The 15925-nt window shown below is 44.4% G+C and overlaps 2 protein-coding genes and 1 long non-coding RNA gene across 6 annotated transcripts; 2 read left to right on the top strand and 1 right to left on the bottom strand.

The window, feature by feature from the left end:
* Window positions 1-1238: 1238 nt before the first annotated feature.
* On the top strand, window positions 1239-9220 carry trpv6 (transient receptor potential cation channel, subfamily V, member 6). The gene is made up of 17 exons (XM_076041130.1): window positions 1239-1381; window positions 1664-1811; window positions 1945-2042; window positions 2218-2340; window positions 3510-3650; window positions 3786-3884; window positions 4507-4682; window positions 4954-5100; window positions 5215-5294; window positions 5490-5625; window positions 6163-6249; window positions 6355-6431; window positions 6530-6695; window positions 7128-7194; window positions 7446-7714; window positions 7793-7899; window positions 8625-9220. Exons 2-17 carry the CDS (start codon window positions 1681-1683, stop codon window positions 8884-8886), a joined length of 2166 nt encoding a protein of 721 aa, XP_075897245.1. The 5' UTR covers window positions 1239-1381; window positions 1664-1680; the 3' UTR covers window positions 8887-9220.
* On the bottom strand, window positions 9178-15723 carry LOC142898276 (C-type lectin domain family 4 member E). 4 transcript variants are annotated; one of them, XM_076041133.1, is made up of 8 exons: window positions 15588-15723; window positions 15282-15368; window positions 12725-12838; window positions 12391-12501; window positions 11063-11214; window positions 10302-10396; window positions 9233-9633; window positions 9178-9201 (listed from the first exon to the last, which is right to left on the bottom strand). In XM_076041133.1, the coding sequence occupies exons 1-7, from the start codon at window positions 15721-15723 to the stop codon at window positions 9507-9509; spliced, it is 822 nt and encodes a 273-aa protein (XP_075897248.1). In that variant the 3' UTR covers window positions 9178-9201; window positions 9233-9506. The 4 variants fall into 4 exon arrangements, with proteins under 4 accessions (XP_075897248.1, XP_075897249.1, XP_075897251.1 ...); XM_076041134.1 differs by having other exon boundaries at window positions 12725-12835; XM_076041136.1 differs by lacking the exons at window positions 15282-15368; window positions 15588-15723 and adding an exon at window positions 12950-13287 and having other exon boundaries at window positions 12725-12835.
* Window positions 11183-12881, top strand: LOC142898278 (uncharacterized). Its single transcript, XR_012928556.1, has 2 exons — window positions 11183-11757; window positions 12249-12881. It is a non-coding gene; the product is annotated as an uncharacterized LOC142898278 (long non-coding RNA).
* Window positions 15724-15925: the final 202 nt, after the last annotated feature.

The raw sequence follows: 15925 nt of genomic DNA, 5'->3' as shown, positions 1-15925 counted from the left end.
GACGCCCAGCGGAACAGTCGGACGGGCAAAACCGCGAAAAAAAATGTTTTTGCCCTTGTTATTGTTTCCTTATAAAGACATTAATGGAGTGGAAACCACCAGTCTTTATGGGCCGACTTAAAGACGGTGCTCCCCGTGGTGGAAAACAGCTATTATCTCCACAATAGCGCCGCGCTCCGTCGTCAGGGCCTCCTTTCGGGTCAACCTGAGGCCTGCTGATCCCGCGGCTCACCAGCCTTTTAGTCACCCACTAAAAATTGCGCAGCAAAAACACAAAACACCGGGCACTGCGTACCTGCGCGCGACAAGCAAACACCCCAAAATGGGATCGGTGATTCAGGTTCCGCTGGCGGTTTCCTTCCTCTCGCCAAAAATACTGACTGCTCTCATTAAAAAAAAAAAAAAAAGGAAATGGAGAATTTCACATCCTCTCCTCACAGTCGACCAAATCGTTCTTATGTTTTTTTGTTCCGCCTCGGGAGGAAAATCACACGATGCCGCCGGCCCTTCGAGCTCCTCATTATGTTTCTCCGTAATGTGGCAATTACAGTGTTTGTGACATGAGGTGTTGACAACACCGGCTCACGTCACTGCCAGTGAATGCAGCCTCCATGCGTGAACGAGATGCGTTCGCGCACCTCGGGGAAAAAAACGGATTATGAAATCCGGCAAGAGAAAGTCGACGTCGTGACCCCCCCACCGTGACCTTTGTGACCCCCCGCGACCTCCTCCCCCTTGATATCTCTGCATCTCCGGCAGGCCGCGCTGACACTCACATGCTCGCCTTGCAATTTTCCAAACTGGTTCCCTGGACGGCCGACTTGAAAAGAATTGCCGCTATGTGTCGGCTGTCATGATGCGGCACCAGTGTCATAGTGGCCCTGCAGGTTCTGGAGGAATGCAGACAAGCCTGGGAGATATACAGGGAGATATACAGCAGGTGGGGAGGAGGGTGAGGGGGTCGGGGGGCGGGGGGGCGTTGTCATCCACGCTGCTGCTGATTTGATTTCTAAAAAGAAACAAAACAAAAAAAAAATCAACATGATAAAAGTGCAGAAGTCTGGGCCTGTTGTTTTTTTTGTTCTCTGTGGGATTCCTGAGCTGCGGTGAAAGTGAGTCCACGCACGCGCTCAGTAGCAGCCTTCACTCTCTCTCTCTCTCTCTCACTCTGTCCTACCTGTCGGCCGCCCAGGCCCCACCCATCCAACCTCCTCCTCCCTTGGGAGTCCGTGCTCATATATAACGGCGACGTGTGCAGGGATTCCACCTCTCAAACGCACACTCACTCCATCCGCTGGTCTGTTTTTTTGGGCCGCCGCTGATTGATTGTTATGTCTGAGGATCGCCGGGAGTTGAGGAGCGGCACTGTCACCGATTGAAGGTGAGGCTGAGACGCTTTAGTCTCTCTCTTTTTTTTTTTTTATCATATATTTCACAGAAACATGAAAAGTCAGGAGAAAACACTCAACGTTCAGGCCCTCAATCGACAAGAGATTTGAGGATTCGGCTTTTTTTCCTTTTTTTTCCTAAGTGGAGTTTAAAGTCACTCAATTTTGCTTTATGTTTTTGTGTATGTATGTGTGTGTGTGTGTGTGTGTGTGTGTGTGTGTGTGTGTGTGTGTGTGTGTGTGTGTGCGTGTGTTCGTGGACTTTTGACTCCCAGTCCAGCAGCGAGTGTCGATGTCTCCGTCTCTGGCCCGCTCGGCTCCCAGCGAGCTCAACCACTGGTGGAGCCAGCTGAGGTTTCGTCTCCAGAATAAGAAAGGATGGAACGAGATGTTGGACGAGACGTTTCTCCTCTACACCAAAAAGTAAAAAAAAATTAAATAAATAAATAAAAAAATACTTTTCCTTTTTCCTTTTTCTTTTTGAAAGTCCAATGGAATAAGAAACAAGACGTCTCTCTAAGCCATGGCGTCTCTCTCGTTTATCGTCCTCCTTTAGTATCAACGACATCCCCCTCTTCTACGCTGCCAAGCAGAACAGCGTCGGCTGCGTCAGGAAGCTGCTGAGTTGCTCCTCCACCAACATCTTTGAGAGAGGTAAAAAAAAAAAAAAAAATCCTCCAACTGCTCTTTCAACTCCAATTTATATTTAGTATTTCTGGTCTTAATGGTTGAAATGGTGGGGTCTCTCTCTCTCTCTCTCTCTCTCTCTCTCTCTCTCTCTCTCCCTCTCTCTCTGTCCCTCTCTCCCTCGCTCTCTCTCTCCCTCCAGGGGCTCTGGGCGAGACGGCGCTGCACGTGGCGGTGATGAACGACAACCTGGACGCCGCCGTGGCTCTGATGGACGGCGCCCCTGAACTCATCAATGAGCCCATGACCTCGGAGCTCTTCCAAGGTTTGCAGCCTCTGACACATGGAAAACACGACGGCACTCGGACTCGCAGTCGTAGCAGCGGCGAATCCCTCAGGAGAAAAGTTCATTCTTGACTTCTTTAATGTCTCAGAAAATTTGACAACTGTGCACAAATGTTCTGGGAACCAGTTTTTGTGATGTCACAAAGGGCACCGCTGACAGCTCCTTCGTGTTAGCAGCAAAAACAGCCCACCGGCTGTTGGTCCCGCCCTCTTGTCTTCTCTTTCCAAAAAAATGTGGAAGGTCCCTCAAGGCATCACTTCTGGCTGGAAACTACAACACCAAGTATTTTTTGTCAGCAGGACATAAAGACAGAGCTCAATCTGCTCACTCTGGAAATCTGTCGAGGATTCAAGAGCTTTATTTGTCACATGCTCATGCTGGATGGGCTTTGAGATGGCAAACCGGATACAGTGACGATGACAAAATACGAGAAAAGAATAATGTGAGGGGAGACCTTCAGTGTCTCAGGAAATCAAGAAAATAAGAGCATATTTGAGAAATGGTTCTGAAGAGCGAGCAGAGCCAAATTCCAGTGTGATTACAAACTTGTGATAATTGCCAAGAGGTTGACATTAATACTGTCATTACCAGGCAAAAGCAGCATTAGTGACTCAGCCGCTGCCGCCGCAGCCGCCGACTGTGACACAGCAGATAGTGGTGATGAGAGTGAAGATCATCATGTTTACATCATGGCTGAAGGACCCTGAAGGCAGCACCTCGTCACTGTCCTGGCCAGTGTCGCCAGCACTCAGGTGTATTCTGCTCAATGGCACATCTGTCTGTTTTTAATCACTGGTGCGGCAGCCTTGCATGAATAATTATCAACCCTATTAGCCCTCTGTTTACAGCATCCTGCGAAAATAGTTTCCAGCTAGTAATGATTCTTTGTTGGAGCCTCCACATGAAAGGAAGGGGATGGAAACATACTGACATTTGGCCAAAGAACGCTGTCAGTTGCATATGAGAGATGTTGGGGCCCTTTGTGACATCACAACGGGCTGAGTTGTAAATCTGCACGCAGTTCTCACTCTCTGGGGAGTTCAATGATAAACTAGAGACACAAATTATTGTTATATAGCTTGTTTGTAATCAAATGGGACCTTATGAAACAGTTGATGACTCACACGGTCTCTCCCCACCATCGTCAGGAGTGACTCCTCTCCACATTGCTGTGGTGAACCAGAACATCAACCTGGTGCAGCAGCTGGTGAGCCGAGGCGCTGACGTGGCGACGCCTCGCGTCACCGGCCTGTACTTCAGGAAGAGGATCGGAGGACTAATTTACTACGGTAAGATAGCGGGAATTCAACCTTTAAAAGTGCAGTTTTTGACCTTGGAACAAGAGTCACAGTGAACGATTGACAAAAAAAAAATGAATAAAGGCTAACTGTTGTGTTTTTTTTTTTTTTGCTATTGGCCACCAGGGGAGCACGTCCTGTCGTTCGCTGCATGCGTGGGCAACGAGGACATCATCTCCATGCTGATCGACGCCGGGGCCAGCACCCGGGTCCAGGATTACCGTGGTATGAAATCCTTCCTCTGGTAGGAGGAGCAGTGCAGAGTGTCTCTCAAGCCTCTGTCACTCTGATACTTTCTTCCATTATAAACAGCTTTCGGTCTCACTTCTCCTAATTCAAGTCCTCTGTTCACCCACCGCCACCGCCCTCTTCCTGCCTTCACCCCACACCCTGTTTTTTTTTTCTTACTTTGTCCTGTCTGGCTATAATGACAAGCAGAAAAGACTCTGAATGTCTTGAAAATGGCTCAGAATTATTCTCAAAGGGTAGAGATCCTGTGAGCTGAGAGTGTGTATCACACAGGTGGGTTCAGGAACTGCATGTACCTGTTGAGTGGTTTTATCATATTAATGTTAATAAAGGGAGAATAGAAGGGAAACCCAAGTTAGGAGCATGGAAGGAGAGAGGGACAGAGAGGCAACAACAGAATACAAAATTGTGGCATTAATAGAAGCAGACGTTTGAACAACATTGCAAAATTAACAAATTAATAATAAATAAAAAGGGGAAATAAAAGAGATAAATACATCAATAAATAAATATAACCATAAATAACTAAATAAGGAAATTGTGTGTGTGCGTGTGCGTGCGTGCGTGCGTCTGTGTGTGTGTGTGCGTCTGTGTCCAGGCAACACGGTGCTGCACGTTCTGGTCCTGCAGCCCAACAAGACGACAGCATGCCAGGCCATCGACCTGATCATGGCGCGCGATGCTGAGCTGGACCAGTCGGTGTCACTGGACATGGTGCCCAACTTCCGAGGCCTCACGCCCTTCAAACTGGCCGCCAAGGAGGGAAACATCGTGGTGAGTGGAGCCCAGCGAGGGCCGCGCGGGTTGGAACATTGAATTGAGTTGAATTGAATTGAATTTCATATGTGTATATATACATACATATATATATATATATATATATATATATATATATATATATATATATATATATATATATATATATATATATATATGTATATATATACATATATATATATATATATATATATATATATATATATATATATATATATACATATACTGTACATACATACATCTCACCAGAGCCTTGTGTCCCTCTCAGGTCTTCCAGCACCTGGTGGGTAAGAGGCGTGTGGCCCAGTGGAGTCTGGGCCCTCTGACGTCCTACCTGTACGACCTGACTGAGATCGACTCGTGGGCCGACAACATGTCAGTGCTGGAGCTCATTGTGGGCAGCCAGCAGCGAGAGGTGCCCGCGCAAAAAAAAAAACCCACAGCCGCCCAGTTTAATCACAGGCCCGTCAGCCCAGAGATTATCGGCGGGAGGCGACGAGACAATAACACAAGGTGTGTGTTTGTGCAGGCGCGGGGGATTCTGGAGGTGACGCCCGTCAGGCAGCTGGTGAGTCTCAAGTGGAACCTGTACGGCAAACATTACTTCAGGTGAGAACATTTTGCCACAAAATCAACTTTACCACATTTTAATTGGAGCACCTTTGGAAAATGTGTGCGTAAAAACACTTGGTTCTGGAAGTTGCCCCTTTGTGACATCGCAGAGGGAGCAACAGGGCCCTGATGAGATCTTGAAATGATGGTTTGACTGCTGTGCTTCTGTCTCTGTCGCCCACCTGCCATCAGGCTGCTGCTGTTACTGTACCTCCTGTATATCGGCACCTTCACCTTGTGTTGTGCATATCGCCCTCTAAAGGACGCCCCCGAGAATTACACAAAGTCTGACATGGACAAAACCATCCGGATCCAGAAAGCACTTAATGTATGTGAAGTCAAGTTTCTGTGTGATCATTTCAATGTGTTTTTCTGTGAATGATAGATTAGCTGAAAATGCATTTTATTTTTATTTTCAGACACCTCCATTTGATTTCTATTCTAGTTTTTATCCACACAATCAATTACAAAAATGTACATTTACACTTTTGTAATCATCAAATATACACTAGGGGGAACTGTGTCGGCTGTGTTCCGAAGGACTGTTCAAAAACATTCAGCATCAGTAGATTTTATGGATAATAATAAGTAACAGGGGTGCTGACCTTTTGCTTGCACTTGAGATTTTTCTTGTACTTCTTTATTTTGCTGTTATTTTTGGCAGAATTTGGGGTAATAGGGGAACTTGATGGGGAATTTTTTGATTTCGGGGACAGCGCTGAAAAACCATCTAAATTCCCTTAAATAAAAATAGAAGACATCGAGCCATTTCAACCTCATCTGACAGTGCGCCGATACATTCTCGTGGCCTCGCAGTAAATTTTTTTTTTTTGGTCGTTAACATTTTTGCTTACCGTGCATGCAGGAGAGTTATCTAACACACGAGGACAATCTGCGGTTGGCCGGTGAGGTCATCAGCGTGCTGGGAGCCATGGTCATCCTGCTGCTGGAGGTAACAATTTCTCAAACCTCGCCTCATCTTTTTCACGCCGACCTCACGTAGAGGAGTGCCGCCGTCGTCACACGTGGTTGATGTTTTTTGCTCGGCGTCCGACAGATTCCCGACATACTGAGAGTCGGGGCCAAGCGCTACTTCGGCCAGACGGCGCTGGGGGGCCCCTTCCACGTCATCCTGTGCGTAGAGACGCCCGCACGCGCACACATTTACAGGACGGTGTCCGGCCTGGCCTTGTGTTGACCTTGTGACTTGTGGTTTGTGTGACTGTGAGCAGGATCAGCTACGCCTGCCTGGTGGTATTGCTGTGTGTGTTCCGGGCGTGCGAGGTGCAAGGCGAGGAGGTGGTGATGGCCGTGTGTCTGGTCCTGGGCTGGTGCAACGTCATGTTCTTCGCACGAGGCTTCGAGATGCTCGGCCCCTACGTCATCATGATACAGAAGGTCTGAACGAACCCCCCAGAGCCCGGCAGTTGCATTCATATTGATTAAAAATGGACAATATCTCAAAAATAAACTGATTGGAATATTGAATTATGCATGAAGTCTCGAGAAGTTCAGGTGAACTCTGCAAACTCTAATCAATAGAAATCAAGACATGGATCTTGACATTATCTGTATCCAACCTTGTTAAGTCATTGTTGATAGTTATTGAGAAATGAACATGATCACCATCTTCACATGGATCTTCACATAGATGAGTATCATCAGCAGTAAACTAAAAGGAAATTGCGAAAATGTGTTATTTCAGAAGAGTGTAGTGTGAAATGTTGTTGTAGTTGTTGTTGTTGTTGTTGTTGTTGTTGTTGTTGATGCACATTTGCTGTCTCTGGTTTTGAGCTTTGCCTGCTTGTGTCTCGGTTCCCTCCTGTCCAGATCATCTTCGGAGATCTGACAAAGTTCATGTGGCTCAGTTTCATCGTGCTGCTCGGCTTCTCCACCTGTGAGTATCTGCTGGCAATCTTTATCCAAATAAAGGTGGTTTGTGTTGTTTTTTGGGGGGGTTTTGCTTTTGGTTCTACACTGTTATTTTAGGAATTTTGGTGGTCACCCCACTTTGAGTTGTAATTATTGCAACCCAGTGTCTGTTTTTATGTATGTGTGTGGAGCCCAGGAAGAATAGTCCTCAAGTGGTGAAAACTAACGGGGCTAAACCAAAGAAATAACCTATAGCCTGTGTGGTTCTCACTCCAGCCCTGTGGATGGTCTACATGACCCAGGAGCCGGACTCCATCCCGTCCTACCGCTCCTTCCCCATCACCCTCTTCTCCCAGTTCGAGCTCAGCGTGGGCCTGATCGACCTGCCGGTGGACCACACCATCGCCACGCCGCCCATCGTCCACGTGCTGCACTGCACCTTCTCCGTGGTGTCCTACATCCTGCTGCTCAACCTGCTGATCGCCATGATGAGCGACACCCACTGGAGGGTGGCCCAGGAGCGGGATGAGCTCTGGAGGACTCAGGTATGACCCGCGAAACACAGGGAGAAAACAAAAAAAACAAACCTTCGGTGTTAAAGCTGTAATGATAATGTTGTCCAGGTGGTGGCGACGACGCTGATGCTGGAGAGGAGGCTGCCTCGCTGTCTCTGGCCTCGGCTCGGGGTGTGCGGGCTGAGCTACGGCTTAATGGAGCGCTGGTACCTCAGGTGAGACCACCACTGTTCCTCCCAAACCATTTCAAGTATGATTTATTTATTTGTTAGGCAGAATAGACAATGCTTCACACCTAAATGTGCAGCAATTGTCAAAAAGGGGATTTCAACCTCCAACCCTGCTGCACCACCAGAGCCAGGCTTCCATCTCCATGAGCTGTTTGTCCTGGTGGCCCTCATGCTGTCAAGTTCTGGTGGCATGAGGGTTCTGGTGCAAACATTTCTTTTCCTTATTTGTGCTTAAAAACTCTTGGAATGATGTTGCTGTATTTTCAGTATTTGTTTTTGTCCCAGTCAAAAAGGAAGAGTTGTTTTAAAACATGTGATATCGTCCACGTCTAAAGAGCTTTTTGAATCAGCTCGGCTGTAACTGGAACGTCGGCAGTTGATAAAAAAAAAATCACACCAGTCGTTTATCATAAACAGAACTTCGAGAGGGACTGCTAATAAGATGTGATGAGTCATTTTCACACATTTGCTTGCAAGTTTTTTGCATGAGAGAGAAAGAGAAAAAACAGAAAAAAAATCACACCTCTACAATTGTGGATCTCGAGTTCTCTGCCCTAACACCCACTGAAGATGCAAAGAAACCACATGATTTTCCATGTTAGTTCTATGTTTCTGTTTTTTGTTTTGTTTTTTTAAATTTTATGTCCTTTTCTCCGTCGCGCTCATGAAATGCTTTATTGACCCTCATTTCGTTTTCCTGGCTGCCGCAGGGTCGAGGACCGAAACGACCCGATGCTGCAGAAGATGCGGCGCTACATCAAAGCTTTCTCCAAAGAGGAGGAAGGGAGGGAGGAGAAGACGGACACGCTGAAGGGGTCGCACTCGGGGACCCCGCAGCTCAGGCACAAGAACCGAGGCGGCTTCAACAACAGGCGGTCGCTGACGGGCTGGCAGATGATCCGCCACAGCACTTTGGGCTTGGAGTTTGGAAACGAGGAGCTGGAGGATGAGCAGGACATCAAATACGTCTGAGACGGGACTCGACCTGAGCCTGGAGACTTAAACTCCTCCTTTTCTTCCCTTCCCTGTACGATCACCAACATGTGAACATGTGAGCACGAGGTGCTGACGGAGGCCTGTGAGAAATACTTGCAAGACGAGGACTTTTTGTAGTCTACAGAGCAATTACTCCTGCAGTATTATGCTATAGAGTGCATTATTTTTTTATAGAGACGAGACAAGTAGGTAGCAGTTATGTATGTTAAGCGATGAGGCAAAGCGAAACCTATGCATATTTAACTTATTGTACAGTTGCGTGGACACTTTTTTTTTAAATGAGAATAAAAGCTGTCGAGACAAACTTAAATGAATATTTAACTTTAATCTTCATGTCATGGTTAAAACAGCACAATTAGACATTGTACAGCGTATAAAAATGAGGTCAAAGGTGCCTAAAGGCAAGAGAGGCGTTATAGTAGAAACAGTACAACACAGTGCAACGAGAGAAAACTCACAGAAATCTCAATCTTAGCGCAATGCAGTGGTTAACATGCTGGGGTCTACTGATTGGTGCTGGGAGTGGCTTGAAAGATAATGTTATTATTGAAGAGCTGATGCTGATTTCTGATGGTCACTCCGTTCTGGTGACACGTTCACATCTGCAGCTGACAGATGAAGTAGGTGTACATGCTACAGGAGCCTGATTTCCAGTTCTTCTCTGCCGGCTCCTCACTTCTGAGCGTCGCACATCCCTTCGCTTGTGTGTTGTCTGCCCAGTAACTACAAGAAACAAACACAGCTGCTTTTCACATCTGTAGGTGCATTGAAACACTCTGCAAATCTGAAAACAAAGAGACTCCTCTGAAAATACATATAAGTACACTACCAGTCAAAAGTTTGGACACACCTTCTCATGCAATTTGTTTTTTATATTTACAACTTTCTACACTGCAGGTAGATACTGAAAACATCCAAATATATGAGCAAGATATATACAAGTAGATAGCAAAGAAAAACATGTTGAACAACTGCAAATATGCCTTTTATGAAGGGTGGCTATTTTGAAGAATTTAAATATAAAGCGTGTTTGAGTTATTTAGTTATTTTACACTTTTATTGTTTCCTACATATGTAGTTTTGATGCCTTCAGTGAGAAACTGCAATGTCAATAATCGTGAGAATGAAAGAAAAGACATTAAATTCATTAAATTTGTATTTAATATATATATATATGTATATATATATATATATATATACATATATATTTATATACACACATATATATATATGTGTGTGTATACTGTATTTATATATATATACATACATAAATATTGCTTCAACTGAAAAAAACAATCAGAGATCTTAAGACAAACTGCTGTCTCCCAGACACAAGAAATCCCATTCTGACCATTCTGTCAAATTTATTGAAGAACAATTTAGGGCATCACCTCCTTCTCAGCACAGTTTTGTCAACCCAGGTCCATGCGCTGTCATGTTTCAGTCCGATCCAATAATTCAGATTTCCTTTTTGAGTCAGAAAATCCTGCAAATTAAAAAAAGGATATTCACAATGGTGTATATAATATATCTATGGAAGAGGATTAGGACCACAAAAAGAGACAAAAAATAAGATTGATTTTTTTTTTTTTTTTTTTTTTCCAAGTTTCCAATTTGAGGATAAAGTTGAAATACGAGAATGAAGTTGACAGAAAAAGATGACATTTTGTGAATAAAATTGAAAATTTCGCAATTAATGTCAATGTGAAGTAAGTCAAAATGTCGAGAACAAAGTCCAAAGGCTAGTGGAGTACTTCTGTTTTCGCCAATTTTTTTCACCCTTGTGGGATACACCTGTTTTTGGCAGTTTCATTTTAACTGTGGGTAACTTTGTTAGTCCACCATCCATCCAGTCTACTCCCCAATGTCCACTTTATTTGCTTCGACTGTTTTCATGAAACTTGTACTTTATTCACAAAATTTCGTCCTTTTAACGTCGACATTATTCATGAAATTTTGTCTTTTTTTATGTAGACTTTTTTCCACGACATTTTGACATTATTCACAAAATTTCACATTTATTTACATAAAAATGTCCTTCCTGTAACATTTTAATACATTCTAATATATATCTTATCTGATCATTATTTGAATCATCTATAAAGCAGACTCCAGGTCAGCGGTAGAGAGTGCTGCTGTGTGTCACAGCTACCTGAATGGCCTTGCTGTCGATCACAGCCAGGGATCCTCCACTGGCGCTGCAGTTCTTCTGGCCCAGCTCCCAGCTCAGCCTGGTGGTCGACAGGTAGAAACACCGCTCCTGGAACTTGAGCCAACCTGGTGGACACTGGTAGCAGATGTGACCTGGAGGGAGACGGAAGGAGAAGATAGCGAGCTGCTATTTCTTATGCTGCTGAAGAAAAAACAAACACCATTGTGCAACATGTGAAGATATCAAATACAGAGAAGAGGAACGATTAAAAAAAAAAAGAAAAAAAAAGATAAACACAAAGAGTGTGATGTTATTTCACTAAAAAAAAAATTGTCATTTTGGCTATAATTGTATTATTTGTCGAGCCTAATCAGTCAAATTGATAATTATTATGCAGATGTTTTTCTGTGGGTTGATAATTAGGGACATTCTTGATGTTGTGGCGTGTTGCAAGGTGGGCATATTTGGTTGCTGCACTTCCGGTTTTGTCGCATGCGCGCAATGAAGACAGACAGACAGACAGGTGTCACACAGCCTGGCGTCCAGACAAGAAGAACTGCGGGGAAAGTGGTGGTCAGCCGAAGATGAGTTCATAGTTAAGGGAACGCTCACTGAATTGGAAACCTCAGTGAGCCGCGTTGACTTGATCAATTGAGTATTAAGATGACGAAGACTGGACTCGTTCAGCCATTGAGGTAACTTGTCAGCACTCAAAGACGTTTGTTTCACGTTTATTGTGATATTTATCTTTGTGTGTGTGTGTGTGTGTGTGTGTGTGTGTGTGTGTGTGTGTGTGTGTGTGTGTGTGTGTGTGTGTGTGTGTGTGTGTGTGTGTTCTGCAAAATAGAGAAACTTTATTCAGTTTATGTTGCTATTTTTGTGGCTGTGCTAAACTGAAAGGTCCTCAGAACCTTGAATCAATTTAAAAAATGAATGACAAATAACTGAACACAATCGGATTAACAAATATTAATAGTTATTTAAATGTTGGAGAAAATCTTGAAGGTGTCGTTTCCCAATCTGGGATAAATAAAGTTCATCTATCTATCTATCTATCTATCTATCTATCTATCTATCTATCGAATTAGTTTTTCCAACAAGACTAATACACTGAATGCCTCATATTATAAATAGATAAATAGATAAATAGATATGAGGAAAACCTTTTTTCACTTCTCTTAAGAAGGAAAAAGAACTTCCCCTGAGAAATCCAGAAGACGCACAGCACAAGACTTGAGCCTTGAGGGCAACAGCTGCTTATTTCTGTGATGTGAAACCGTCTCTGCAGTTTGTCTGTTTTTTTTTTTTTGTTTTTTTTTGTTTTTTACCACTTCTGGAGTCAAACCGAGGCTGAACAGTGGCACAAACAGACTCGCACTCGTCTGCGCTGCAGCTCCTGGCGTCCTCTGGAACTGGGCAGACGCCTGATCCATTTTGGACTAGAAAACAGAGCAGAGTGGGAGGGGCCGTCAGGAAAAGGGAAGAATGGTTGCCACGCAGATTATCATCAGCATAGCATAAATCCTCCCTCGCATCTGAAATCTGCACCCTGCTGTCCCGCCGTGAACCCCTCCTGTCCCCCCAACCCCCAGCTTCTCCAGGCTGATGTCACTGAGCCGTCGTCGGCGACAAAAACGCCAACTCATGGCTGCAGACACTCACGTTTCACAGCCAGTGCGATGGTGGCCAGCAGCAGCAGCACACACAGCACAGCCAGGAAGACGGACGCAGCCTTGTACAGACGGATGTTTCCTGTTTCTCCCGTCGGTTTGCCTGCTGGAGGGATCAGCAGCATATTAAAGCACCACCACCACCACCACCACCAACAACAACAACAACAACGACAACAACAACCTCCGAAAAACAGAACAAAGAGCCGAGACCTACCTTCACCTTCACCCCCCTCCAGTGCAACACACAACTTGGGATCGGACGACGACTTGGCACTGCTCTGGTGTTTACCGTCCCCCTCGTAACGCTGACAAAATTTGATGTACATGGTGGAGCTGACGGGGTTTAAAAGATGTCCTGGGACTTTGTGAGAGGCTCCTTGGCGCAGCCTGTGTGTTGCTCCCGCTGCTTGTGAGCGACTTTAAAAGTCAACGCCCCCCCTCCCCTTTTTCTGGTCTCATCACCATGGCAACATGACATTTTAATCAGTACTTTAAGGGGCACAATGACTGTTTTGTCCTTCAACTCCTTCACTTGAACCATATCTCTTTGTTGCTCCTCAAAGTGTGTGTGTGCGTGTGCGTGTGGTGTGCGTGTGTACGTGTTGGGCATTGAGAGATACAGGAAGTCTGGCTGTTTTGTGGTTGCAAACCAGAGATAGAATAGATAGGATGGTGAAGGTCACTCCGCAGCCTAACAGCAGGAGAAGCCAGTCTGTGCATGTGCAGCGTCATGTCTCCTGAACTCCAATGCACCGGTTCAGAGAGAGAGAGAGAGAGAGAGAGTGGTTGGCTTTGGTTCAGCACTGATCTGTTCATCCAGATGGAACAGCGTGCAGAACGCAGAGTTTGGAGCTCATTTCAAGCTTATTGTCGAAGTTTTAAAACACACTCTTGTCCGACGTTGGATTATCGTGGCCCAGCAAAAAAGGGCGATTTACCCGTATTCTTAGTGCCATGCTGCTTTATCCATGTGTGTGGACGTATGTGTGTATGTGTATGTGTGGAGGGGCCCGGTCCATTTGAGGGGTTGGGAGGGATGAGCTGTTATTTTCTATCTGTGAAGCACTTTGGGTTGCATTTTTTTCGTGCATGAAAAGTGCTATATAAATAAAGTTTGATTTTAATTGAATTGAATTGAATTGAATTGAGAATGTATTTAGAAGGAGTTAAAATGATGCTAAAGTATATTAAATGAAACATAATAAAAATGTTTCCCTGTTTGCACTATATTAAATTAATTAATTACTTTGTTTTGCAACTGCAACAACAAGTAACTTTACACTGACTTCAATTGAAAAAGAGTAAAATAATGATATTTTCCACAAACATGAAGCTGAAATGAAGTTAAAAGATTGTTAGGTTTTTGTTGTTTTTTGTACTTTGTAAACAGAAGTGCTGCTGTGTAACAGCATCCTTCCTCATTTTTGGTTGATGTTGCCTTTTAAATGTTGAATGTTTTAAGTGTTTGTTTTGGGTTTTTTTTTTTGCGTGTGTGACTTTCTAAGTAAAAATACATCTGTTCAATTATTTTTATTACTTTTTGAAGTGTCCTGCTGGAACTACAGTGTGACCTAATTACTCTGTCCTGGGGCATTTTCGCGTCGCTGCGTTGTGAGTGAGATGATGACTCTGAACTCTGGCTGAGGAAACCGAAGTGTGTCGGAGACGTGCGGTCGGTGCGTGTTTCTGTCAGGGGTGCAAGTCTTTTATACCTTGGATAAAACACGAGCATAGAATGAACAGATCCATATGTCATCTGTTGAACGCCTCCCCAACAGTATCTGCATTCGCTTGGAGACACAACGTCGCCAGGCAAAAGATACAAACGCTTATCTGAGCTGCTCGACACCTTCCCCAGCCTGTTTTGGTTAGCCTGACCTAACCTCGGTGTGGATCGCTACATAGCCTGCGCACACAGAGGCAAAAGGCCCTGGTTCAGGCTCCAAGAGAGGCCGCTTACGCTGCGGGTTTCGCTCATCCCCAGGAAGTGTCCCGACAAGTTCAGTTAGCTCAACAATAATTTTTCCACCACAATTCAGATCCACCCGGGGGGGGGGGGGGGGGGGGGGTCATATAAAAAGAGGTTCATATTTTAACACGCTCTAATCAAAGTGAGAAAAATATTTTGCCAGTTAACATTATTTTTTTAGATCTATTTTTTTAATCATGCGCTGTAAAAAAAAAAAAAAAAAAAAAAAGGGGATATATAACAACTTTCACAACAATTAATTTATTTGGTTTTTAAGGTGAGTGAGTGGATTTTGATGAGATCACTAACATGGACATCTGTCAGTCCGCATATTTATACTGTAGAACCCGTGACTGACCAATACTCTGTGATTTATCGGCAAAACTGTGTCAACAATAAAACTGAAAGAATAGTCATTGTTGCTCAACAGTGTTTCTGCAAAAGATAGTTCTGTATTTTTGTAACAGCTGATGGAATGCAACCACGAATGACGCGACGCCGAGAGACGAGTCGTGTCTTGCTCTCAAGGACGCAAAGGCACAGCATACTTTCGGGTCCGCCGGGTGCAAAAGTTTACCTGCTTTCTTGAATTCTGAGGTGTCGCAATAAAACGCTTCAGCATAAATGTCCTCTTGTGGGCGCTGAAGTTTGGAATAGTGGTCTGGTTCCTCCTCATCTGAAGACAAAATAACCAGACGGATATTTTGTACAAGCAGATGGAATTTGCACCTTCGAATCCAATTAATTTAATAAAAAGAAAATATATTTTTTTAATAATTGTAACAAATAAAGCAAGTTAAATTGCCCTACTTTTTCCCATTTCTAAAAGTTAAACCTGTCAAGAAAATTGAATACCAAGTAATATTTATATATTTTTGTAAAGTTTGCATACCTTTAAGCCCTTGGGTCTTTTTATCCAGGTTTTCTTTATCGTCACCTTTGACTTCCTGCAGTGCTTTACTGGCTTCTAAGTCTTCTCCCTTTGCACCACTCACGCTGGGCATCTCTTGCAGCTCCATTGCGATTCTCTTCTGTTCTGTCGAAGTTTCGATTCGGCCAAGTTCTCTTATAGGCTGGCCTATTCAATCGCCTGTCTTACGTAACCTTTTACAAAGTAGCAAAGGAGAGACTGCAGCTCCCGTGCAGCAGGCCATTGCTGTGTAATGACAGCCAAGTCATCAACTTTCAGACAGCACCTCCCTAATGAGTCTTTGACCATCC

Source organism: Nelusetta ayraudi, unplaced genomic scaffold (assembly GCF_046127955.1).
Source record: "Nelusetta ayraudi isolate G7.1 ecotype Tasmania unplaced genomic scaffold, CSIRO-AGI_Nayr_v1 ptg000063l, whole genome shotgun sequence".
In the NCBI taxonomy this organism is placed as follows: domain Eukaryota; kingdom Metazoa; phylum Chordata; class Actinopteri; order Tetraodontiformes; family Monacanthidae; genus Nelusetta; species Nelusetta ayraudi.
This window is presented reverse-complemented; position numbering and strand designations above follow the sequence as displayed.

Excerpts from the sequence above, each read along its gene's own strand:
- LOC142898276 (XM_076041133.1), bottom strand. The coding sequence starts at position 15,723 with ATGGAGCTGCAAGAGATGCCCAGCGTGAGTGGTGCAAAGGGAGAAGAC. Across the intron at positions 11,215-12,390 it reads TCGGTTTGACTCCAGAAGTG|GTCACATCTGCTACCAGTGT; the intron begins GTAAAAAACAAA and ends GTCTCCCTCCAG. Across the intron at positions 9,634-10,301 it reads AAAACTGTGCTGAGAAGGAG|TTACTGGGCAGACAACACAC; the intron begins GTGATGCCCTAA and ends TGTTTCTTGTAG.
- trpv6 (XM_076041130.1), top strand. The coding sequence starts at position 1,681 with ATGTCTCCGTCTCTGGCCCGCTCGGCTCCCAGCGAGCTCAACCACTGG. Across the intron at positions 1,812-1,944 it reads TTTCTCCTCTACACCAAAAA|TATCAACGACATCCCCCTCT; the intron begins GTAAAAAAAAAT and ends GTCCTCCTTTAG. Across the intron at positions 6,250-6,354 it reads TGGTCATCCTGCTGCTGGAG|ATTCCCGACATACTGAGAGT; the intron begins GTAACAATTTCT and ends GGCGTCCGACAG.